At 36.0% G+C, this 24,663-nt stretch overlaps 2 protein-coding genes across 3 annotated transcripts in view; both read left to right on the top strand.

Annotated features, from left to right (window-relative positions):
• Nucleotides 1-10,935, top strand: part of LOC133519800 (uncharacterized) — a 96,425-nt gene extending 85,490 nt beyond the window's left edge. For both annotated transcript variants that reach the window (XM_061853910.1, XM_061853909.1), the window contains 4 exons: nt 2,861-2,949; nt 7,131-7,301; nt 7,641-7,727; nt 9,608-10,935. In XM_061853910.1, the coding sequence (XP_061709894.1) occupies nt 2,861-2,949; nt 7,131-7,301; nt 7,641-7,727; nt 9,608-9,738 (478 nt within the window). In that variant the 3' untranslated portion in view covers nt 9,739-10,935. The remainder of the gene's footprint in view (nt 1-2,860; nt 2,950-7,130; nt 7,302-7,640; nt 7,728-9,607) is intronic.
• Nucleotides 10,936-17,460: 6,525 nt separating this feature from the next.
• Nucleotides 17,461-24,134, top strand: LOC133519797 (vitamin K-dependent gamma-carboxylase). Its single transcript, XM_061853902.1, has 8 exons — nt 17,461-18,077; nt 19,158-19,313; nt 19,527-19,692; nt 19,784-19,969; nt 20,516-20,679; nt 21,505-22,010; nt 22,790-23,282; nt 23,595-24,134. The coding sequence occupies exons 1-8, from the start codon at nt 17,915-17,917 to the stop codon at nt 24,047-24,049; spliced, it is 2,289 nt and encodes a 762-aa protein (XP_061709886.1). The 5' UTR covers nt 17,461-17,914; the 3' UTR covers nt 24,050-24,134.
• Nucleotides 24,135-24,663: the final 529 nt, after the last annotated feature.

The raw sequence follows: 24,663 nt of genomic DNA, 5'->3' as shown, positions 1-24,663 counted from the left end.
ACACACTACACAGACACCGCCTTATGAAACGTTGACAAAAAGCACAAGGCACCTGCTCACCACACAGTGGTGTAATTTTACTTGTAAAATGCTACGATTAGAGCGCCAGAACCGTATTGCATTATACACCATTTTATGCTACACACAATAATATCAATCAATCTTGATTTTCCTGAGGATCAAATGTCTATATAGGACTCATGACATTTAAGCAACACAAAGGTCAGAAAATGAGTCTGACATGTACTCGACGATTGAAACGCCTCTAACAAAATAATATAGTAATGTGACGTCACATAACATTAGTCTGTCCTAAATGTATGGAATATCAAGAAAATTGCTATTTTAGTTGTCATACAATTTATTTTTCAATAAAATGCAAGGAATCTATTGGTACAATTTCCTTTTTTTGAGACATTGGAGCCTTGTATTTTTTTTATAATCTCAAAATGTATTTTTAAATTCCACTTTTTTTAATAATGGATGGCTCATTTTCTATCCATTTAGCAAAATTTTGTTATAATATTCAACATGTGTCAAGTAACCAGTTATGGGCGTAAGTGAAATAAGCGGCTGCGCTCCCATACAAAAATTGTACAGGAGCGCTTATGTGTGGTGTGGTGTGGTGACCTCGATTGTCTTATGTCTTCCGTCTAGTAGTTGAGATGGGCTGTGCTTAACCGCTTACTAGTTATTTGCGGGGCAAAGTTGTTGTTTAACCGCTCGTGCTAATATTGATACCCGAGCAAGCGAAAGATTCCAAAATTGAACCTCGAGCGTAGCGAGTGGTTCGAGAAATGGAATCTTGAGCGTTGCGAGGGTTTCAAGGCACGAGGGTTAAACAAACTTTGCCTCCGTGTGAAACACAAAATTGTTCACCCCACCAACGCGAGGATTTAACTATAAAATACCAACATATTCAAATTAAATCAAATCCAAATGAATGTAATAAAAAAATTATCATTCAAAATCATCATTTAAAAGTCAATTCTACTAGCTAACATAAGGAAACAACTCAAAATTTTTATCTGATTACTTTGCCCACATGTGGATAAAATGCAACTTTCTCATTAGTTTTTGAACAATCAAGAGGGCCTTTACCAGTTAGTGTGGTGAAAAAAATATTGCAAAGCGTAGCATAAATTTAATAGCTATGTAATGTAATTGGATTATCAAGCGCTTAAGTTTAAAACAAAACATACGAGGGTAAATCAAAAAGTTCTTAGAAATAGGGTCAAAAACACACGATTATATATATATATATATATATATTTTAGACATAATTTCCTTGTTGTTCTATACATTTAGTATATCGTTTTTCAAGTTTAATAATTCCTTTTAAAAAAAAGTTTTTCTTGGGTCTTGAAAAACTCCTCTACAGCAAGCATAACCGCGTTGTCGTCTTCAAATTTAGTTCCGCGAATGTACTCCTTTAATTTGCGAAATAAGTGTAAACCACTCGGAGCTAAGTCTGGCGAGTAGGGCGGATGGTCAAAGATCTTAAAACCGGCCTGGCGAATAGCAGTCAGAGCCATCTGTGATGACCAGTGAGCCGGAGCATTGTCGTGATGGAAAAGCACGCCAGCACGCAATTTTCCTCGGCGTTTTTCTTTTATTGCCTGCCGCACTTTCGGGATCAATTCCATGTAGTAGGCACCAGTAATGGTTTTCCCTTTTGGCAGATAATCAATGAAAAGGATTCCATCCGCATCCCAGAAAACTGAGGCCATGACTTTACCTGCCGTCGGAAAAACTCGATTTTTTTTATTGGTGAAGAAGATGGACGTTTCCACGACATGCTTTGTTTTTTCGTTTCAGGATCGAAATGGTGATCCCATGTTTCGTCCATAATAACGAAACGGCGATAAAAAGTATCCGGGTCATGCTTGATAATTTCAAGATTTCGCTCTGCAACCTCCACTCGCAAGTCTTTGTTTGCCTTTGTTAACATTCGCGGAACCCATCTTGCTGACACTTTTTTAAAACCCAAAACATGTGTTATTATCGAATGTATACTATGAAAGGAAACCTTTAGGGTCTCTGCTAGATATTTGATAGTGATTCGCCTGTCTTCTAAAAACATTTTTTCAATTTTTTCAACGGTTAGTGCGTTAACTGAGATAGAAGGCCGACCGGAGTGGGGGTCATCTTCACAGCTTGACCTACCTCTTCTAAACTCTGCAACCCAGTAAGCGACAGTGGAATAGAGTAAAGCATTAGAGCCTACCGTCTGCTGAATATCCAAAAAAAAAATTCCTTGATAGACATTTTCTTCATACACAAGTACTTTATCACGGATTGTAACTATTTTTTTCCATAATTGAACGTTTTAGTCAGCTTCTTTTACAAAAGACTCTTTTACAATATAATGGCGGAAACAATTGAAAAAAAAAAAAACATCTGTCAAAAATGACATCATAGTGCCAGCTCAGAAAAAAAACAAACCTCAAGTAAAGAGGTTTTACAAATACGTAGTTCTAAGGACTTGATTCCCCCTCGTATGTCGCCGTATAGCGCTATCTACATCAGCGATGGCAGCATGGTTCCATTTTTATCACTTGTCGCTATACCCGTCACTTTCGCGCTTACATACTTGTTAGAACGTGACAGCCATGGTGACAAATGATAAACAGCCGACCATCTTACCCCTACAGGTGTCAAATTTGTTAAAATATTTTCCACTGTTTTAGGTGCTTTAACATGTTTTCATGTTAGAATGAGTCTGAATTTTATGGACAATAAAGTGTTTAAGAATGTTACATACAACTGATATAGCTTTCTAAAAAAAAACAGTTTTTATTTATTTCTGAAAACACTCCCAGTATATTCTAGCATTTAAACACGTTCAATATTTTCACAGGGTGGACTACGGGCACGAGGAAGTCAAAGTGAAGTTCGGAAACGACCCGAGGAAGTTCTCTACGCTCACAAAAGAATTCCTGGATGACGGTAAGTTAAGACTGGATTCTTTACAGTGCGTATGTAGGCAGAAAATGAACAGTTGTCTTAACATTTTCGCCTCTGGCTAGCTACGTAGCTACGCTTATTCTTTAGCTTAATGACAGACGTCAAACATAGTATTACTACTTATTTGTTGGACAATTTGTTGCCGATAGTCTGTCTAGTGCGTAGTACATATAAGTCAGTGATTACTCCATAAAATTTAACGTAGAAAAGCCGACAAAATGAGGGCAGCACCAGTCGTGCACCTAGCGAAAAGTCACATGGGCGTAAGGTGAAAAATGTATCCACTATTCATTATTTTTTATTATACAATACTTCTTGTAGTAACGAAACGACCAAGCCACATATTTTCACTAAGGTGTAGAGTTTGTGAAGTTAGGACTTGTAGAGTCAGAACTTGGCTCTACAAGAGATCTGATAACTTTTTGACAGTGCGAGCCTTATGGTTTCGTCTTAGCAACATTTTTACATGAAAATGTTTTTGATTTTTTTTTATACTACGTCGGTGGCAAACAAACATACGGCCCGCCTGATGGTAAGCAGTCTGGTAGCCTATGTACGCCTGCAACTCCAGAAGAGTTACATGCGCGTTGCCGACCCTAGACCCGCCCTTCCCTCGTTGAGCTCTGGCAACCTTACTCACCGGCAGGTGGCTTATTGATGGGATTTAACCTTTTTATAAGTCGCTTAATAACAATCTTCTATCCCCTAATTTGAAGGGTTGGGGTGATTTAATATTTTAAATCCTGAAATACGTATCTGGGGGCATCTTTTATACAATCTGCTTTTTTTACTGATTCCCCATACAACCTTTAACCCCCTTTTTCCCCCTAACGCCCTTTTTCTCCCCTTTTCATCCTTACGGGGTGATTTTGGGGTTGAAATCTATTCTATGTCCTTCCCCATAACAAAAACTATCTACATACCAAATTTCAACTAAATCGGTTCAGCGGCTATTGATTCCCCATTCAAAATTCCACCCCCTTTTCACCCCCTTAGGGGAAAAAAAATCGAGTTTTTAGAATTTTTTGTTGTTTGTATACTAATACTATCCTACATACCTATATTATTAATAAATAAATTTCAGCTTCCTAGGACTTCAGGAAGTACCCTAAGGGTTTTGATGATCATCAGCGTGTGAGTGAGTTAGTCAGTGACGAAATCGGTTTTTTTTAGATATGAATAAAATCGAATCATTATTTAATGTCGTTAGTACCCTGTACTGTATCTTAAGAGTGATTTTCGTGGCGCACACTTGAACTTGACCTGACATAACCTCACCTACACCATCATAACTTCATACGCCATTGTCTACATACATCGTCAACACAACACTTAAGGAAAATCCAAAAAAAATTACAAAACGTGTATTTGGTTTTTAATTTATTTATCCACTACTAAACTCAAGACCGACGTGACCGCTTATCCATACAAACGTAGTCCCCATTTTCTTCTCCGGACATCAATACTATAGAAAATATTTTGAAATTATTGGATTTATACCACAGCCATACTCTTCGTTCGATTTTTTTCGATTTATAAACTTTTATATAAGTTAGGGGCATTCAAAAATGTGTATGAAAATTGTTTTTGGCTTAAAACTTTTATAATTATCAAGCTTTAGCAAAGGTCTCGGTTTCAGCTTGGGGAAAAAACGTTTTCGTATGTCCGGATCAGGCTGACGCAACTAGGAAGAAAAAAGTTTTGTATGGAATTTGTTTCGCAAATCATTGCCAACGAAGAAAAAGAAAACGTCAGTGCTATTTATTCTGTCAAGTTTACATCAAGTCTACTGTCAGCCTAATTGCTTTGTTTGTTTTGAAGGCTTCAATGTTTTGTTCGGGTATTTCGAGTAATTTCTTTATTATTTAGTGCAAAAATCGAAAATAGTCAACCGTGATCAGAGTAAAGAGCGAGTTTGTTACAATGCCAGCGAGAAAACGGTTTACTAAGTGTGAAATATGTGGCAAGCGAGCCACTCGAGAAAATCACAAAAAAAGGGATTCTATGGCGAAATTTCCCTTGGATGAAGACTGGTAAGTATTGCTTTAGATACTTTTGACCCTATTTTGGGTCAGCAGGCTATAAACACATCGAAAATTAGATATTTTACATTATTTTTCGTTGTGAACTAGGGATGTACTATAAGTATCGATAACTGTAGTTTTATTTGTATATCAGTGTAAATAATTAAATAAAATATGTGAAATTTCCTTAGAACTAGCATGCAATATGACCATAATTAATTCGTCGAAGATTAATAATGCATAAATTATCTATTACTTATGCATTAATGGTCATTAGTTAACATATTTTTTTTATCTAGTGATTATTTAATATATTAACCTAAAATGTAAGAAAATTAATCTCTGTTTTTATGATAAATAAAGAAATATTATAGGACATTATTACACAAACTGACTTAGTACTAAAGTATGAATGGCACGTGTTGTGGGTACTTAGACAACGATATATATATATACCCACAACACATGCCATTCATACTTTAGTACTAAGTCAGTTTGTGCAATAATGTATATATATATGTACATAGACCTAATTTATAAGTATTTATAAATACATAGAAAATACCCATGTCTCAGGAACAAATATTCATGCTCATCACACTAATAAATGCCCGTTCCAGGATTTGAACCTGGGACCATCGGCTTCATAGGCAGGGTCGCTGCCAACAAGGCCAGACCCCCCGTTCTCATGATTAACAGACATATAAATACATAAAAAGTTAAAGCATTGATAAAGGGTTGTTGATAACTGGATGCCGAAAAACATGATTTATAGATGCATATTAGCGCGAAATAATCAGTTGATCATCTCATTAGCAAACACATGGAATATAAACTGTAGATAGTCATGTTTTTCCAAGGCTGTATGTTTTCAGATGCAGGCAGTGGGCCAAATTTGTTGGGAAAGAAGACCTGATACATCTTCCCATAGAAAAGTTACATTTATTCAAACATGTATGTGCACATCATTATGAAAATCAAGCATTTAATAAAATAAAAAAAACACGAATTAAAAACTATTAAAATAATTCGGGTCCACATTAAGCCCGACCAGATAGTAGTCCAATTAAGAACTATCCACTATATAACATACAACTTAAATGTGGACTCGATGCTAACCTGATTTCGAGTACAAAATTTGTAGACAGGAGCCTATGTTTCAACCCTCCCCATTTTATCGATATCGATAAGAATCGTAAGCGTGTAGCGTACTACACTATTAGAATCGCTTATGTTGGTACTATGGTTCTTTGACAGTTCTTTGTCGTACATTTTGGTAATGATTTGCGAAACAAACTGATTCCACTCGCTAGTATGGAAGTCCCGTCTCTTAAAACGTAGTGATTATATGCTCTTTGGTCCGGATGTTCTCCTCAACAAGTCGCATTTCTTAACCGATTCTCTCTCTTTCATAGGCAGGAAAATATTCAAAATGGCGAAAAATGGCATAAAGGACTTGAGCACCAGTAGGGTCGAAGGTACTTAAGATTATTGTGAGGTCGCTGTGATTATGACTCAACGGAGTAAATATTTTTATTTTTACATCTTTTAAGCTCACGGAGCCACTAATAGGCAATAAATGGTTAATATACATCAAAATGTATAAAAATATTTTCTATAATGTCAAAATCCCGAGAGGAAAATAGGGACTACATTTATATGGAGAAGCCATCGTCCACAATCCCTTGCTAGGCCATATTGAATAGTGTCTCAGTTTACACGATCTATCGGGCTCCGAACTCCCATAAAATGTAATACAATTCTCAGAGCATAGATTTTACATGCAGGTATGTAACGTGTTCGATATGTATTCACGACAGAAATTATGAATATGAAAATGCTGTGTTCATTGAACTTTGGTTGAATTTGAACTTTAGTTTAATTATGGCGTTATGAAGCATTTTCAATAGTAGAAATAATCTGTCAGTTACGAGTAGAACGTATGGAGGAAAAACGTGACAGAGCGGTGTTTGCTGCGTTAGCCTGTATAACACGTGTAAAGTAAGGACGCGCGTGCGATAGAAATAGGAAATGAAATTCTTCGTGCTTAGCATCTTTAGCACGAGCATTTGCCAGAAAAACTCAGGAATGAAGAGGACAAGTAAATATAGTAGTAACTTTGTATTCACCATTGATCAGGTTACGGCAACGTGGCGGGCGTATCGGCCGTGGAAGTGGAGTGGACGCGCGCCGCGGGCGGCCGCTGGGAGATGAAGGAGATCCCCGGCACTGAGAAGGTGTACAAGGCGGAGCTGGTGCTGCTGGCCATGGGCTTCCTGGGGCCCGAGAGATACGTGGCACATCAGCTTGGTAAGTTTCTCCGCGGACTGACTTCGGGAGCGCGATGTTTACTTACTCCGATGGCTCATCAGTGCGACGTCTCTACGAGTATTTATTGAACAGCTAAATTCGCATTTTAATGCTTTATATTAACCCTATTTCAAACTGCTCCGGTCTAAACGCTTTTTTTTTCACAAAAGGCATTCAAAATGTTACTTTTGGTGATCAACTTCAGGATGGTTGAAATTTTACTGATATGTAATTATGTACTTTTAAAAAGGGTTAATTAACTGGTAATAGACGTTAGTTCTAAAGCTGTTTTCATGACATGTCGAATAAAGTTTTACGAGCATATTGTCTATATTACAGACTTACCTTTGGACGCACGCAGCAACGTGGAAACCGACAAGAAAAACATCTATCACACACCCGTCAACAACGTGTTTGCTGCCGGAGGTAAGTACGATGGGCATTTGTGTAACGGATTTTTTTTAATACCACGTGTAAGTACCACGTGTGTTTAAGTACTACGTTTAGTATCAACGTAGCTTATAGACGCCTGCAATTCCATGTGTGTTTGAAAGTTATACACTCTTTTTTTTAGAAGAACTTTTTATTGAAGTCCTTCGAGAAAACCTCGAAATAAAGTATATAAAGGAAATTCAGTCAAAAATATTTAAATGTCAGATTTGTCTATTATCCTATATATTCCTCTTTGTACACTTCTATTCGGGATCATAATAAAAAAAGTATTAAAGGAGAAGTATTTGAATAAAAAAATTGTTACAGTTTTTATGAGCATTTGAATATGCAAAACACTTTCAAAAACCTGCAAACATAATAACATCAGTATTTATTAGGTCATTGGTGTATCGTAATGATTTTTATCTACACACGTATCATAAACCCTCTATGATGCCTTCAAAATCCGTAAATAATCGCCAACATTACGATAAACTGTTTTGTTACAACATCTAATTTCTTATCTGTGATGATGTGTTGTAATTGCTTCATAACTATATCAAAATCGATTTGGTTATACATTTGAATTTGGAACATCTCTCCTCCGATGTTGCTTATGTCCATGGGCGGCGATGAATGCTTCCCATCAGGCGGCTCGTCTGCTCGTTTGCGGCCTATTACATTTAAAAAAAACTCTGAAAAAAAAAACAATTCGATTTGCCCTCTATTCTTATATCAATCGAGATGCCTTTTTATACGAAATGAAATGCTATTTGCATACAATATTGACATATCTCGCATGTTAGTTTGTATCGAATGATACGGATATAGGCCCCCGACTCTAGTTTGTCTCTGAATTAAAAAAAAGCTACGAATGCGTGACATGCGTGAAAAAAGTTTTCATTTACCGCCATTTCACGTACAGTTTATCTTTTAATTAGTTTAAAGTATAAAATGAATGTTTTGTTGTTTTCAAAGTAACTATAGCAAAAGGTGCATGTAAAATGAGCGATAAAAATATTTCGGTGACGCCACCACATATCCGCGAGTTCCGCCAAGAGACCCACGATGCCCCAACCTTGGCTGTAATTTGGGTTAGTGAATATATCATAGAAAATTTATAATATGTGTGCAGATAAAATAGTGTATGTAACTGTACATAATTAGGCCTTAAAACACTCGTGTGGTCCTTTTAAGAAACTCGCTTCGTTCGTTTCTTAAACCCACCCTTGTGTTTTAATGCCTTTCATTATGTAGCAGTCACATAAACTACTGTAACGATGGGATGGAGTGATACTATTATACGTATTGTATGGAGTGATACTGTTATACGTATTGTATGAAATGCCCGTTATTGCTAATTACAGTTATTTACAATACAATACTACTTACTTGTGGTCCTGTTTGGAATCCCAAAAATATTGAAATAACTACATGTATTGTTTATTACTTTGTGTTTGTGTGTGTTGCTTTCTTGTATTGGACAGGTTTTTAAAGGGAACCTTGACCATTTTGACTTAGTGATATTTTAACAATTAAATGATACATAAGCATAATATTTCGTATTTTACATACATTATTTTATTGTATATGAAAACCGTGTCATATGAATAATATATAATTGTTAATAAATCGAATTTAAACTGTCGTTAGACATACAAAGATAAAACTAATTTAACGGTTTAATGTTAGTTTGTTTATAAAACTTTTTGTTTATATACTTATTTTTTTATTTAATTCATATTTAGTCGATATCTTCATTGACAAATAACACAACATTACACTATCTTTTTTAATCTTGTTTCTTTTATGGATGTACGATAAAGGTTTTTCCGTAACTTAAATAATGACAATTGTCAATTTTTACTCGGCAGATTGTCGCCGCGGCCAATCTCTAGTGGTGTGGGCGATCTCCGAAGGTCGCCAAGCGGCGCGGGCTGTGGACGTGTTCCTGTCCGGCAAGTCCGTGCTGCCCGGCCCCGGCGGCGTCATCGGGGCCTACTGAACCTCATGTACTAAGCCAAGGCTTTTGCTACACCGGTATTTAGATGTTTTAGACCTAATTGCCAAATGTAATTAGCACATAGTTTCACCTTATTGAATCAAATCGAGATTTTTAGAACTTTTAGACTGTTGAATTTGATAGTAGTATTCTGCGTTTACTAAACTTACGCTTTAGTGAGTTTATAAATCTAGATATCAACTGAAATGTTTTTGCCGTAGACGCGAGGCCAAAATGTACAGCAATTTTACAAGAGATTTAAATGATTTCGAATATTGTATTTTAATGTTTATGTTAAGCGTTGTTTTAAGGACATTCCGTTTGTAACTGATGCTGATTAGAATCGCAACAAGTTAACGTGTATCCTGACCAAATTGTTTGCACTGTGATCTCTGCCCAAGTGTCATAAAGCGTAAAGTTCGTTGTTTAGACTTGACTGTTTTTAATGTTATTATAATCGTTTAAATGTACTTTATAAATTATTGAACGATATGACTTATCGTTATTCGCAAATCTCTGTATGAGGTGCCAAGCATTATATTAGTATTTATTTCAACGACGAAATTATTATAATTACCATCGGATGGCATATGATTGTATTTATAATTATTTTAAATAGGTTATTTTGTTTCTGTTTGCGCACAAATGCGCAGTCCGAGTATTGTAACATTTACTGTGATGTAAGTTTTTATAAGAATTATGTTACAGTCAATTTTATTTGTCGTATGTTCAACAAAGTTCCTAAATGTGAGGAATAAACTGTAATCAAATGTCTCTTCAGTTTGCCGTATTCGGAAATAAATAATTTTACGTTGCTTATTATATTTTCGAATAGTCCCGACTGTACCCCATTTTCATCGAAATTTTCATCAAGTCACTTTTCTGTATGACTTTGTTTTTCTTTCATGTGTATTACATATTAACTATTTATTGAGACTACATTGTAGTTAATATTCCCTGCCGACTGAAGAGATACTAGTTCATTAAGTTGCGGTATAGTTTAGTAAGTATAATCTTAAAATGTATAGATCTTTTCTTACTAGATATTGCACTTTTATTATTTTACAACCTGTGTCAAAACCAGAGCGATATAATCTACAATAGTATGTGATGATAAAGTCGTTTTTGAATTGATTTTTTATTAACGTATTTTGTTAATAGTTTATTTTATTTATTATTATTAAACGTATTCGAATTTTAGTTTGTTCTTTTTTTCCTCAACATTTTACTTAATTTATTTCCTACTTAAAAATAAACAAAATAATAACTAGTTTTTATTTTGGTAAGTAAGACGACGTATGTTTATGTGTTGATGTTAGCATTACATGGCTATTCATTCCTGTAACATCACATAAGTACAAAGTTAAGATTTAAATAAGTCAATTAATGGAATATCTTACACCTACATAAGATATCAGAGTGACACTTTTGCACTTTAAGTACATTTAACCTTTTGAACGCCAAGAACACCTAAAGTGGTTGTTACTAGTCGTGCCCACAGCGCCAAGAACAACATAAGTGTTAATACGGACGCTGTCAAAGTACTTAGTTGGTTACTAAATTCTGTTACTGCAATAATCTTTATCTACATAAAATATACGAACGAAAGTTGAATAAACTATATATTAAAGTGAAGTACACAAAATCAGGAATTACATATGACAATATCATTCAAAATGGCCTCCTCTGGCCTTGAGACAGGCCCTCAAACGACGAGGCCAGTCATCATTAGCGGCACGCACGATGGTCATGTCTAATTCCGTCACTGTCTTAACTATGGCCCGCTTGAGGGAGTCAAGATTTGTGTGGGGTTTAGCACAGGCTTTCTCCCCAATAACCTGCCATATGGCATAATCCAGGGGGTTAAGGTCCAGGCTGGAGGACGGCCAGTCTTCGTGGGCAATAAAGTCAATTTTGTTCCTTCGAAACCAGGCTCGAGTTGTTTTTACCATATGTGCAGGAACTGAGTCCTGTTGAAAGACCCATGGCTGGTTTTGAAACAGGGTGTGGCTTAAGGGCTTCACTATTGGTTCGAGAACGGTTTCCTGGTAAACTTTAGCCCCAGTTTTCACATCTTTTTCACAGAAATGAACCGGCTTTTCATACAAACGTAGTCTTCATTTTCCTCTCTGAATATTAACATTATCTAAAATATTTTGACACAGTTTGTTGTATATCAACCACAGCTATGCCCTGTTTATTTTTTTCGAATCTTTAATTATTATAAAATTTAGGAGCATTTTAAAATTTTATGAAATCTGTTCTTCGCACCTAGTTTTTACACAAATAAAAAGGCGAAAAAAGTCAAACAGGGTCTAAGGTTAATAAGGTATATGTAAAAACATTTTCCATAATGTCAATATCCAGAGAGGAAAATGGGGACTACGTTTGTATCCACTCACTTGCTTATATATTTTTCAGTGACCTCTATTATTATAATAAAATAAGGGTGACAGCTGGTAACTACAGTTACCGAAAGCAATTGAGTGGGTATGGAGAAGCGGCTGTGGCCTATCCTCTTAACTAAATACCATATACATGAAGACAAGCATATCGTTACTAAAAAAAAAAAAAAGTTGTCCGAGGACTCATAGCTGGGCATAGGCCCGATTTATCATAGCTGGTAAGCTCAAAACTCTAATATGGAAAGAAAGAAAAAGCATTTATTTAACGCCACAACATGGTACTCGTACCTATACACCGTGTTTTTTTTTAAATTCCGTTAACTTCGGGGTATCGGTAAGTACGTTTAAGGAAACTAAATGGCATAGTTAATTTAAAAAAAAAACTTTATTTTTTTAATTATTTTTATTTTTTGTAAAAAGTAATTAAATGTTACATATAGCGTTGTTATAACACGGGCATTACGTTGAACTTAACCAAACAATTGAAAACTGTGACATATCAATGTCATTTCGAACATCAATTATCCGAGATAGTACTTACGTTTTGTAGCAAATGTATTAAATCATACTAAACACTAAACACTCATCAACATGTAAAGAGGCCCTAAGCCAAGTGTACACGCTCGTAAGGGCCTTATAAAAAAAAACATATTATCTCCGAAATGGAATTAATTAGAATACCGGTGTCTTTAAGAAAGTTACTTAATTTAAGTTCAGGGAAGCACACTTGAAATTAATGGAAATAAAAAAACACGGTGTATAAGAAAGAAAAACAGACAAAAAAACATTTGGACGCTAAACTAGGAACCCCACTCAGCATAATGCCGTGCAATCCGTGGCGCTAATTTTCGGTTTGGGTCTTCATATCAACTAGAACTACTACACGTTATTGCTTATATTTATAAAAAAAGTAATGTTGAAAAAAAATATCTAGACATGTAGTTAATTGTTTCCTTATTTGATCGCCGCGTCTATCTATTTCAAGACTATCAAAATTTCATAGAATAAACAACAAGGTAGAGAAGACGGGATTCTCGGGAGTTGAGCAACATACAGCGTCTATTTTAATACAACTGCAAATTTAATCGAGGCGTAAGGAGGAGATTGCGTGCTGAATTATTTTAAAAGCAGAAAAGTCGTAAATATTTAGTAAAACATGAAAGTTAATTCATTTGGGCCTATACTATTAACTACGCTTAGAATGTGGTCGTATCAAAAAACACGCTGTATACATGGGACTGGATAAACAATCCCGCCAAATATTCGTAATAATAATAATATTAAATGAATAAAGGATGATAATAATATTAATATATTATTATTATATTATTCGTTTATTGTATTAGATATCTAAAATTCGTGTCTCGGATTCTTTACCTAAAGTAGGTGGCGCTGTACGAGTTCTAATTCTAACATTATGCGGCAACTCAGATCGTTGAAACTTGAACTTTGACAATTCAGTTAAGTAGGTACCACAAAACTTGGAGGATTTAACAACTGGAGTCGCCTTTAAGAGCTTACCCCTCTGTCAAAAACCTCGGCCAATGGTCATATTTATTGTATGGACTCACGTTTATCTGACATATGGCTATTTGTACGTTATGCATATATTTGACGTGCCCCTCCCCCGCAAAAAATGGCAGACTGTTTGTTGTATAGAAAATTATAGACGAAGGCCAGTTGTTAAATCCTCCAAGCCACAAAACGTACAGCGCCACCGGATTGTTCTTAGAGATCTCTACTTTACCCATCTTATACACAGTGTGTTTTTAAACTCCATTAATTTCGGTGTAAGGCTAAACACATTTAATGAAACTGAATAGCATATTAATTTATTTGAATTTATATTTAAAGACACGGACATTATATTTAAATCCACCAAACTACCAAACAATTGAAAATTATGACATATCAATGACATTTGAAATAATGATCGTCCGAGATAGTACCTTTAGTAGCAAATGTATGAACTCATACTAAACACTAATCAATATGTAAACAGACCCTAAGTCAAGTGTACACGCTCGTAGGGGTTTCAGATAAAAATAAATCATTGATTATCTCCATAATGGAGTTAATTAGAACACCGGTTTCTTTGAGAAAGTTACTTATTTTAGGCTCAGGAATGCATCCTTGAAATTATCGGACTTAAAAAAACACCGTGTACAATCAATGAATCTGTTCATGTAGTAGGAATGCCTGTATTTGGTGCGAGACAGTAAGAATATACCTAGTAGCTTGCAGAAATTGCAAACCGACGCGAACCACTAATATGGCGACATGACAATCGGCATTTCTTCGTGCATTGTTCATTAAATAATGGCTCCTCTACACGATGGCAGCAGCGATATGGCCAATTGGCCATGCGATGGTTGAGAGCACGCACTATGGAACGGGCTACGTGTAGATGCGTACGCACCTTCGCTGGCCCACTACGTTTGATGTGCGGACGAAAAACCGACACCATGGCCATCCCATCGCCATCCCGCCGCGCCATAAGCCATCCGACACCACTACCCTCTCTAGACGCTGGCCCATCTTAGTGGGCCAGTATAATGGCCCATCGTGTAGAGGAGCCATCAAATCGCTCATTATCGCGACAGATAATTTACTAAGGCAACATATTTGCACGTTGCGTGACATTGCTTACAACATTAAGTGATGCAGAGTAAAAAAGTGACTTGTTGACCATCCGATTATTAAGGTGATGCATAATAAGCGGTCACACGCAAGGACACTTATTGATATCTATCCGTCTGTCAGATCTGCAGGATTTTGCGCTTCTTGTTTCCAAGTAATTATAAATTATCCATTGTTAGATATTAGCGTAGTGGTTCTCAACCGGTGGCCATCACTGAGAACAACTCATTGTAGATTTTATTCGATATTAGAATTAACTTCCTAATAATTGGTGGTCCTTGATATTTTTTTTCTCGAGAGGTCCTTCACTGAAACGATAAGAGCCACTGGTTTAAAGGCAAATTTTAAAAGTCATGGTCAGAGGATGGTATAGTAGGTATACCTATTGGGAATCACAACTTTGACGGCGGCGATCAAAGGGATCTTGTTGAAATTATGAACGTTTCTAAATTGTATAATTATATCATTGACAATAATTAAATGTCTGTTCTTAGTGGAATTATATATCAAAATGTAATACCTATTAAAGAATAAAATATTTCAGCACATTTTCTTTTGTATAATTATATCTATCGATTTTAAGGAGTAGTTATATCAGCATTAACAATTAACGAGAGTACAACGCGCGAAGCAACCTCCCTCTAATAGTTTTTTAATTAATAAGACAACTGGTTCCCAAAGTTAACTCCCACTTCCCAAATTCGAGACCCACCACTTGGAAGTCTTAAATCGGTAGTACCTAGTTATAGGGAGCTCGAAATATTAGGTATTAGGTTAGTAGTAGGTCTGCCTGTCGTCTTATGTTCCAGGGCCCACTCAAATTTCGCTCGCGACCCATAGTTTGGGAAGTACTGACCTAGAGATACGAGACATCGGTTAGCTATTAGAGAATGGCAAATTCTTCTAACGCGTAGTCTCATACACTACTATTGATATTAACTGGTTAACTGTACCTACCTCTAAGCTACGCATAATAACCATGGGAAACCAGTTTCATTACTTTCATTTTGTCAATTAGTGCGTGAGAATATGGTTAACAATAGAGACCGTGCGCATTGCAGGATCTGTCTTGTGGCCTAAATCGGAAACATAAACTTGACATTAACACTTCACGTAAAAACAGCAAAGGCTGCCCCCTACAGTGGCTACACTTAACTCATATATTACAGAAGCTACAGGAAGCTACTCATATATTAAACCCATATTATACATAAAGGTAATTTTATTATTTTGCGGTAACTTAGGTTTGGTTGTATTCGGGGGTTCATAATATCTACGGCTCTATTCGAAGAATGAAATACGGAAAAGATAAGATAACGATAAGTTCTGGTTTAGATAAGTTCTCAATTAGATATCGTTTGTATGTCGTATAATTGACAGAAGCAGCACGATTCGGGCAATGTAATTTTAACGCTAGACATATCGTAAATAGATCTTATTGAGATCACAGCATAATCGAAATAAACGTCAATTTGAACATATCGTTTAGTTATCGATCTTTTCAATCTCTTTCCAAGATCTTAAGCATCTCTTAATCATTCTTCGAATCGGGCCCTTAGGAACTGGTGCTATATAGTGAAGGAAGCGAAAGAGGTATCGTAGCAAGTGGAAATCCGTGGTCTCTACCTACCCCTTCGGGAAATAGGCGTGATTATATGTATGTATGTATGTATGGTGCTATATAGAATGATGCCCTCGGGCAACAATACCTTGGTTAGCCATTAGGTGTGTTTTCAGTTTGGACTTGAACCCACTAACAGTAATGCTCTCCCAAATAAGTGGTGAAAGGTTGCTCCAGCACTTTGTAGCAACGTAACGAAAACTGCCACGAAATGCAGCGCTATTGTGCCTTGGGCAAACCAGTCGGGGAATACGCCTGATACGACAACGAAGATCATTTTTCTTACTTTTGCGGATACCAAATTATAGTGTGGCAAAATGTAGGGTACGTCTACCATTCATATTTCAAACTATAATATTGAGATGCGGAGTAATATGGATCGTGGGGGTATTGGGAAAGAAAAATTGTGTAGGCATTTTGTAGCCGTTGTATGTCTCCCTTAGTAGGTAAGAGGGGGGGTAAGTAGGGGATCGAAATTGCCTATTTCCAAAATAAAATTTCTAAAATTTCCCATATTTTTTTAAACCTTTCGGAAACTTTCCGCGAGTTGCACATCCATAGTGGTGAGCAGAGGGCAGCTATTGCCACAAGTGGAAGTTTATTGGTTACATATTTCATGCACAGAGGAGTCCTGATAATTTTAACTAAATAGTCAAGGTTTCAAGGTCTGATGATGAAGCGGGAAGATAGGCACTGGCATTCCATGATGGAATATCGTATCATAGTCGTGTTTGCATTTGTGAGAAAGATCATGTACCTAATGGACTTTGAACACGATTAGGTTTCAAGGTTATAACAAACCTATTATATATTGACTTTTTGGTTTTTACGTGCATTTATAAAAGCGTGTTTTTTAAACTATTAATTTATGTATACAACGTTAGCAAAACCAAGTGCGAGTACGTGCGAGGACTCGCCCACCAAGGGTTCCGTACAAATGTAACTAAACTATCTAACTAAAAAGGCCGCAAAAATATGTGACAAGCTCTTATGGCTCTACGAATAAGATCCTGTCAGTTATTTTTGCTGCCTTCGTTGTATAACATAGACTATGTCGTCTATGTCATGTGTATTTTATACATATAATGCGCAATAAAAAAACCTCAAGAGAAGAACGTCCTCTGGTGTTGCAGGGGTCCATGGGTGGGTATTTGCTTACCCTCAGGCGATTTGTCTGCACGTTTGCCTCCTGTATCATAAAAATCATATATATTAATCATAGTTGACGCAAATATTGCAATGCATATTAATATATGTAAATTTCTACGTAAGTAACCTCAAACAGTTCAGTATCAGCAAAGGAGACAAGTGTCACCCCTAAGAGTGTAATCAACTGGAAACTAAACATTCCCTATTCACGTCTGAGCATCCCCTTTCCATAATTAAATAGACACATGAGTTCCACTGAGATAAATAAGATCAAATATAAATTTACCTGGAGCGTCACCGCGTGGAAATTCGTTAGTCTTATCCCGGATATTCAGCGAAACGCCCAGAAAATCTCCGTCCTAAAATGAAGTTTAAGGAAAAGTTGAATATGTTGTTCGAGGCGTTTGATTCGAAATTTAAAGAACAATTTGGCTTTGAGATTAAGGAAACGACGTTTACCAAAGTCGTTAATTATTTGCATGCACCGAAGGATGCGTCCAGTTTGGCTGTCTCGAGAATTTTATTTGGTAAGTTACTTATGTTCTTCTTTTTCGGTTTAAAGAATTTTATTTCTCATAAGAATTTTTTACAATTCACTTACATGAGAATTAGGAGTAAATAAGTTAACAATGTACGGGTGAGCGTATGCATGCATATTTACATTCACACAATATTAACAAGTGCCTTAAATTACCTTTTTCCTCGTCACTTCCCGTTACGTGGGGTCAGCTTTTTTAATCCGGAGGCGCCACTTGCTTCGCTGATAAGCGTCGTCGGGAGTTAGGCCGAGCTTCTTCATGTCTCTCGACATTCGTTATCCAGATAGTCTGAGGCCTCTCTCCCACTTTCATGCGCAGTCGTGGAAAGGCCCTTTTTTCGACATGGTCTTTGGATCTTCGCATTAAGTACATGGCCGTACCATCTTACTCGTAGCCGTAACTCGGTTAGTTTGGTAAGTAAGTTAATTTATGACTAGTGTTAACTTTTAATTACCTACCTATTTTAAGCAATAATTTATACCAATAGTTTAATGACACATAGGGCCTCTACCGAACTCACCGATATCAAAAATCGCATGCGATATCGGTGAGGGTTGGAGAGTTCACTCGTATATAATAATATGTATTATACCTACTTCCGAATCCTTTGCCGAATGCCTTCGTGGGAAAGTTTAAATAAAATCGGCCAAGTGCGAGTCGGACTCGCACAGGAAGGGTTCCGTACCAATATCTAAAAACGGTCACCCATCCAAGTACTGACCCCGCCCGACGTTGCTTAACTTCGGTGATTGGATGAGAACCTCGAGATTGGAAAGAAATATTTATTTTATTCTGTTTTTAGTATTTGTTGTTATAGCGGCAACAGAAATACATATAAGTAGTGTGTCTGTAGAAATTTCAACTGGCTAACTATCACAGTTCACGAGATACAGCCTGGTGACAGACGAACGGACGGACGGACAGCGGAATCTCAGTAATAGGATCCCGTTTGTCCCTTTTGTACGGAACCCTAAAAAACATTCAAATGGATCTCAATATTCTCGATCCAACTAGGAACTATTATGTCATAGAAGTCATAACGGATCTAAATATTTATGTATTTTCTAGGTTTGGCTATGTTATTCGACATACCGGATGAGCGCGGCGGTGCCCACTTGAACAAAAGATGGGGGGACCCCAAAATGTGCCACTTCCCACTGTTCGACTTTGTCCAGGGTGTCCCGATGCCCTACATGTCTTTTGTCTACACAGCATTGTGGATGGGTAAATAATAATTATCGGCTATTACGGTTATCTATCAATATTTTTCTTGTGACAATGACGCCAGACTTAAACAGTTTTCATTTAATATAGGAATTAAAAGATAGATGGCGCTAGTAAAAATTCTGATACAGCATATTTTTTGATTACCAAATCGCACGTTAGATGGCGCTTTGAGAATAATGAATAAATAATAAGTATTTACTTTTATTTTAGGTGCATTAGGTATTATGCTGGGATGGAAATACCACACCTTGGCGCGACTATTTGCTATTTCCTATTGGTACTTATTTTTCATTGAGAAAAGTTACTGGAACAATCATAGCTACTTGTATGGTTTGGTAGGTTTTCTTCTTACCTTTACCGATGCAAACTGCTATTGGTGAGTATGAGTATATTATTTATAAACATAAATATTATTTCGAGTTATTTTTAACAATAAATATTTATACCTGTTTAAACTCTAATTCCAGGTCTTTAGATGCTATAATAGAACCGGAAAAAGCCAGTGATACAGTGCCGTATTGGCAATATTTCATTTTGAAGTATCAATTTTTCATTCTTTATTTCATGGCTGGAGTAAAAAAGGGCACCGCGGAATGGCTAACTGGGTACTCTGTGCCGAATCTTAGCGCTCATTGGGTGTTTACTCCTTTTACGTATGTATCACATTAAGAAAAAGTTATTTGAAAATCCTGTTAAGAATACTTATAGACAATATAGTAAACAAAGGGCCTACCGCGAACCACGTTCGACGTGTTACCTCCCTATTACGCTTACGTACGAATTTACAAGTGCGACAGAGAGGCAACACGTCGAACGTGGTTCGCAGTAGGCCTCCAGTTCTGAATGCAATTAGAGACGCATGCGTCCAGCCGGGATAGTCTTACTGTCTATGACACATCATAACAAGGTGGCACAAAATCACGCGGACAAACATTTTTTAGGAATTATTTTTTTACTTATACGTCTATTACAAAGTGTCATAAAATTTAATGAACTACGGTTATTAACTGAAACAAAACATATTATTTTCAAATGAATTTTCTTTCGCTTTAATACACATACTAAAAGATTTGTTAAAGTTATGTTTGGGCCATCTTGTACTTATTTCCACTTGTATTGCCGTTAACATGTTTTATTTCATTTTTTTTTTTTCAAATTTGAATCTAAGATTAATATTTAAATACAACTACTTTATACAGGTTGTTTTTAACAATTGAGCAGACCGACTACCTCATAGTGCACTGGTTCATTTTCGTGTTTGATCTGACTGTGGCCTTCTGGATGATGTGGTCTCGAACCCGGCATGTTGCTATGGTGTTCTGCGCCTTATTCCATCTTATGAATTCCAGGTTGTTTACTATAGGTAAGCTCTTCAATTTAACGGAATTTGACAATGAATAGGTATTACGTGCCATAGCAAAAAAAAAACATTAAAAAAGTATTTAATAAATCACTAGCGCCAGGGATCGGAAACCGGTATTTTTTGTATGGGAACGAAAACGGAATTTTTTCGTTCTTTTTTAATTATTTCCTTTCTAATTGGGCAATCTAATAATACGAAGTCGTTATCTAAAAACACAACCGAGTCCTATATTTAGAGTATAAAATAAACCGAAATATATGTTTATTTCAAAGTTTTTCCAAAAAACCGGTTCCGATCCCTGACTAGCGCATTTTAAAACAAATCCGGCCAAGGGCGAGTCGGACACACATCCTTTAAATAAGGACCTTTCCATTTTTTTTTAACTATGTTCCATTTCCTGTAATCTACATAGTGTAACATAATTAAGTAGTGGGAATCCGTTTAAAGACATATTCGGTATCGTGTTCTGATTAGAAATACGGAACCCTAAAAAGTAGAAGGAAATAAAATTTACCATTTATAATGACAACTCCTCACGTTGTTCTTTTCGAGAGGGTGAAAAGTTTACTAAGACCATTGACATATATATCTAAGGACGGGCCTTACGGACAATAAGAATGGGGTCAGTATAGCGGTGTCACGCACCCGAATTCAAACTAATCGTACAGTCTAACGCCGCAACGCGATTGGTTGGTGAGTTCGCACCACGCGCGCGATTGGTCACAACTAGTTCTGTTAGACTGCACGGTTGGCTCGAATTCGAGAGTGACACCGTCTGCAGGGCATTAAATATATGCGAGGCAAACATGTTTTTTTTTTCTTCAGGTATGTTTCCATGGGTGTGTTTGGCTACAATGCCACTGTTTTATCCCTTTAATTGGCCAAAATTGATTATTGATTTTGTTAAACCGCGCTGCATGACTTCCGTGGTTGAAATTCGTAAAATATTTCATAAGACAATTTCAAGAAGTTCCCCGGACTTACATGAAAAAAATACAGATAATAATGATAACGATCATGATGATAATAGCATTTTTGAAAAAGGCAGCGAATTGATATATGCAAATAAAGAACAAAATGAAGATCTTTGCGAGACTAATGCATCAGAAGATTTAAAATTTCCCGAAATAGATGAAGTGGAATGCTTTAAAATACAAAATCATAAAATAACTTTTGATAAAAATGAGACATCACTACAAGATACTCGTAATGGAGGAAATAATAAAGACAATGAAAAAGTAATTACCCGGCGTAAAGAAATTACGACTATTATGATTTGTGTATACATGACAATGCAAGGCTTCCTGCCATTTTCCCACTTTATCACCAAGGTACAAATGCAGAATCTTTAACTTAAATGTAGCATTTATAGTAGTTATTGATTTAAGGTTATAATTAGGTACATAGCAATTAATTTACTGTCGTATTTATGTGTGTGCACTATAATTACGAGAATAAATCTAATTACTTAATTAGCTAAGTAGGTATAATAAATTTCTTATCTAGGTCATAAGGTCAGAAAGAAGTAAAGTAATAAAGAGTACAACAACCCCGCGTGCCATGTATTATTGTTGATATTATTTATTATGTTTGCATTTCACCTTTGTGTGTAACTGGCCTAACTGCAACGTAACAATAATTGTATTTATGAATACGTACTATATTAGTTACATTGTTTATACCTAAATATCAACCAGATGACAGCGGTTATTAGAGCCACATTTGCGAACGCATCCGATGTTGGGCCCGAGCAAGGGTAATTTTCCGTTTCACGAAATATTGGACGTTGTTAACAATATTTCACATGTAAAAAATACTGTCTTGAATTCGCAAAAATGTTAAATATTTGATATTTTTACACTTGAATTTTTTTTTATCATTCAAAATTGTTAACGATGTGCTGATATATTATGTCGTGAACGGAAAACTACCCTAGATGTACCCTAGCATTGTGTCCGTTCGAAAATGTGGATCTAATAACCGCTGTCATCTGGTTGATATTTAGGTATAACCCGTGTAACTATAGTACGTATTAATAAATACAATTATTCATTGATTTGCGGAAAATGCCCAGAATAACTAACTAACAATTCAACATAATTATTTTCAGGGCTACAATAATTGGACAGACGGTCTGTACGGATATTCCTGGGATATGATGGTTCACACATGGGACGTCCAATCAGTGACTGTGAAAGTAGTTGATAACGAGAAAAATAATCATTTCTTTATCGACCCTAACGTATTCATCCCAAACGACCGCTGGAATAAACATGGAGACATGGTATATCAATACGCCATATGTTTGAATAACACCTTGATCAAAGAATCGGAAAGATCCCAGAATAAAAATGGAATGCTTTCTAAAAATATATCAATTTTCATTGACGTATGGTGTTCGATGAATGGTAGATTTGTCCAACGAATGTTTGATCCCCATGTAGATTTAATGCAAGTTACTTGGAGCGCCTTTGAGAAGATTCCCTTCTTAATGCCCCTTATGGATGATGCATTAAAGTGGAGACCCATTTTGAGTCAAATACGGCGTGAGGTACACTCATGGGATCCGTTTAGTAACGTCGTATTTTTTGCTGATTTTCCAGGTTGGTACTGGTACCTATACCTTATTTCAGTGGGGAGTACTCAAATAATAAAGATTCTCGACCACCACCCAGATCCACCGCCACCGCCATCAGTTATCGTGCCTTATACATATTACTTCGTAAAGGGCTTTACGGGCACTACAAAGTGGGCCAGAAAATAGGTGTGCAAATGGTGTTTGTGCACATTTCGTCGGTGCGCATGTTTGCTCGACGTTATATGAACAGGACTATCTTTATTTTTGAAAACTTTGGTATTATAAATACATATTTACATATATCTATACTTTAGTATAAGTATATTTCTTTTTACAGATTATGTCTTGGACAAGTATATTCCACCTGAATTAAGTAACGTGACCCTAACAATCTTAGAAGGAGAAGTAGCCGTTGAACCAGAGATAACAAATCTTTTTAGCCAGTCTTTCCAGTTAAAAACAGGGCAACTTACACAATTGGACTCTGGGATGTTTCATCGAATTCTGAATATTGGCAAAAAACCAGCATTTTACATGTTCACTTTTTATAACAAGACAGAAGCATTACACGTTCAGAATGAAAATAATAAGGAACCAACATTTAAATTACCAATTATAACTGAATTGAAAATTAGATTGAGTAACATGCTAATTTTTGGAGATATATTGTTTAAAGGATATTATCAATTGTTTTTTTCGGTTGTCGATGTTTTTAGTTTGAACTTTTCATATATAAACATGAATTCTCTTTTCAGTAATTATATGTATCTGTTAGTATTGTTACATCTCTGACTAAATGTTTTCTAATTATAATGTATTAACTTTATTTACTAATGATTTAGTTTTGTTTCATAAATATTCATTTTTGTATTGTTCATTGCTTTCTTTTATTTCAAATAGATACCTTATGTAAGTATATTATATTATATTTCGAAAAATAATTCTAACAAATAGTAAAAATTATCACTAAGAAATTCATTGAAATATTTTTTAAAGGGATTTCATTATTATTCAATAAAACAATGTGTACCTACTTTTTTCGTGATTTGGTAGTATTTGCTAGCTTATTATAGCCCAGACTGGGTACATTAGTAACAATTTCCCTTTGATTGCACATATTATTGCAACTACAGTTCTATGAAGTTGAGTTAACGTTTAATTTAAAATGAATTAACTATTTATTTTGTTGTTCTGTTGTGTTGTACTATAAAGGTTGTCTGGAAGAGATCGCTTTTTAGGGTTCCGTAGTCAACTAGGAACCCTTATAGTTTCGCCATGTCCGTCTGTCTGTCTGTCTGTCTGTCCGAGGCTTTGCTCCGTGGTCGTTAGTGCTAGAAAGCTGAAATTTGGCATGGATATATAAATCAATAAAGCCGACAAAGTCGTACAATAAAATCTAAAAATTT

Source organism: Cydia pomonella, chromosome 7 (genome assembly GCF_033807575.1).
Source record: "Cydia pomonella isolate Wapato2018A chromosome 7, ilCydPomo1, whole genome shotgun sequence".
In the NCBI taxonomy this organism is placed as follows: domain Eukaryota; kingdom Metazoa; phylum Arthropoda; class Insecta; order Lepidoptera; family Tortricidae; genus Cydia; species Cydia pomonella.
The sequence above is the reverse complement of the archived record's forward strand: the minus strand, read 5'-3'. Positions and strand labels throughout refer to the sequence as shown.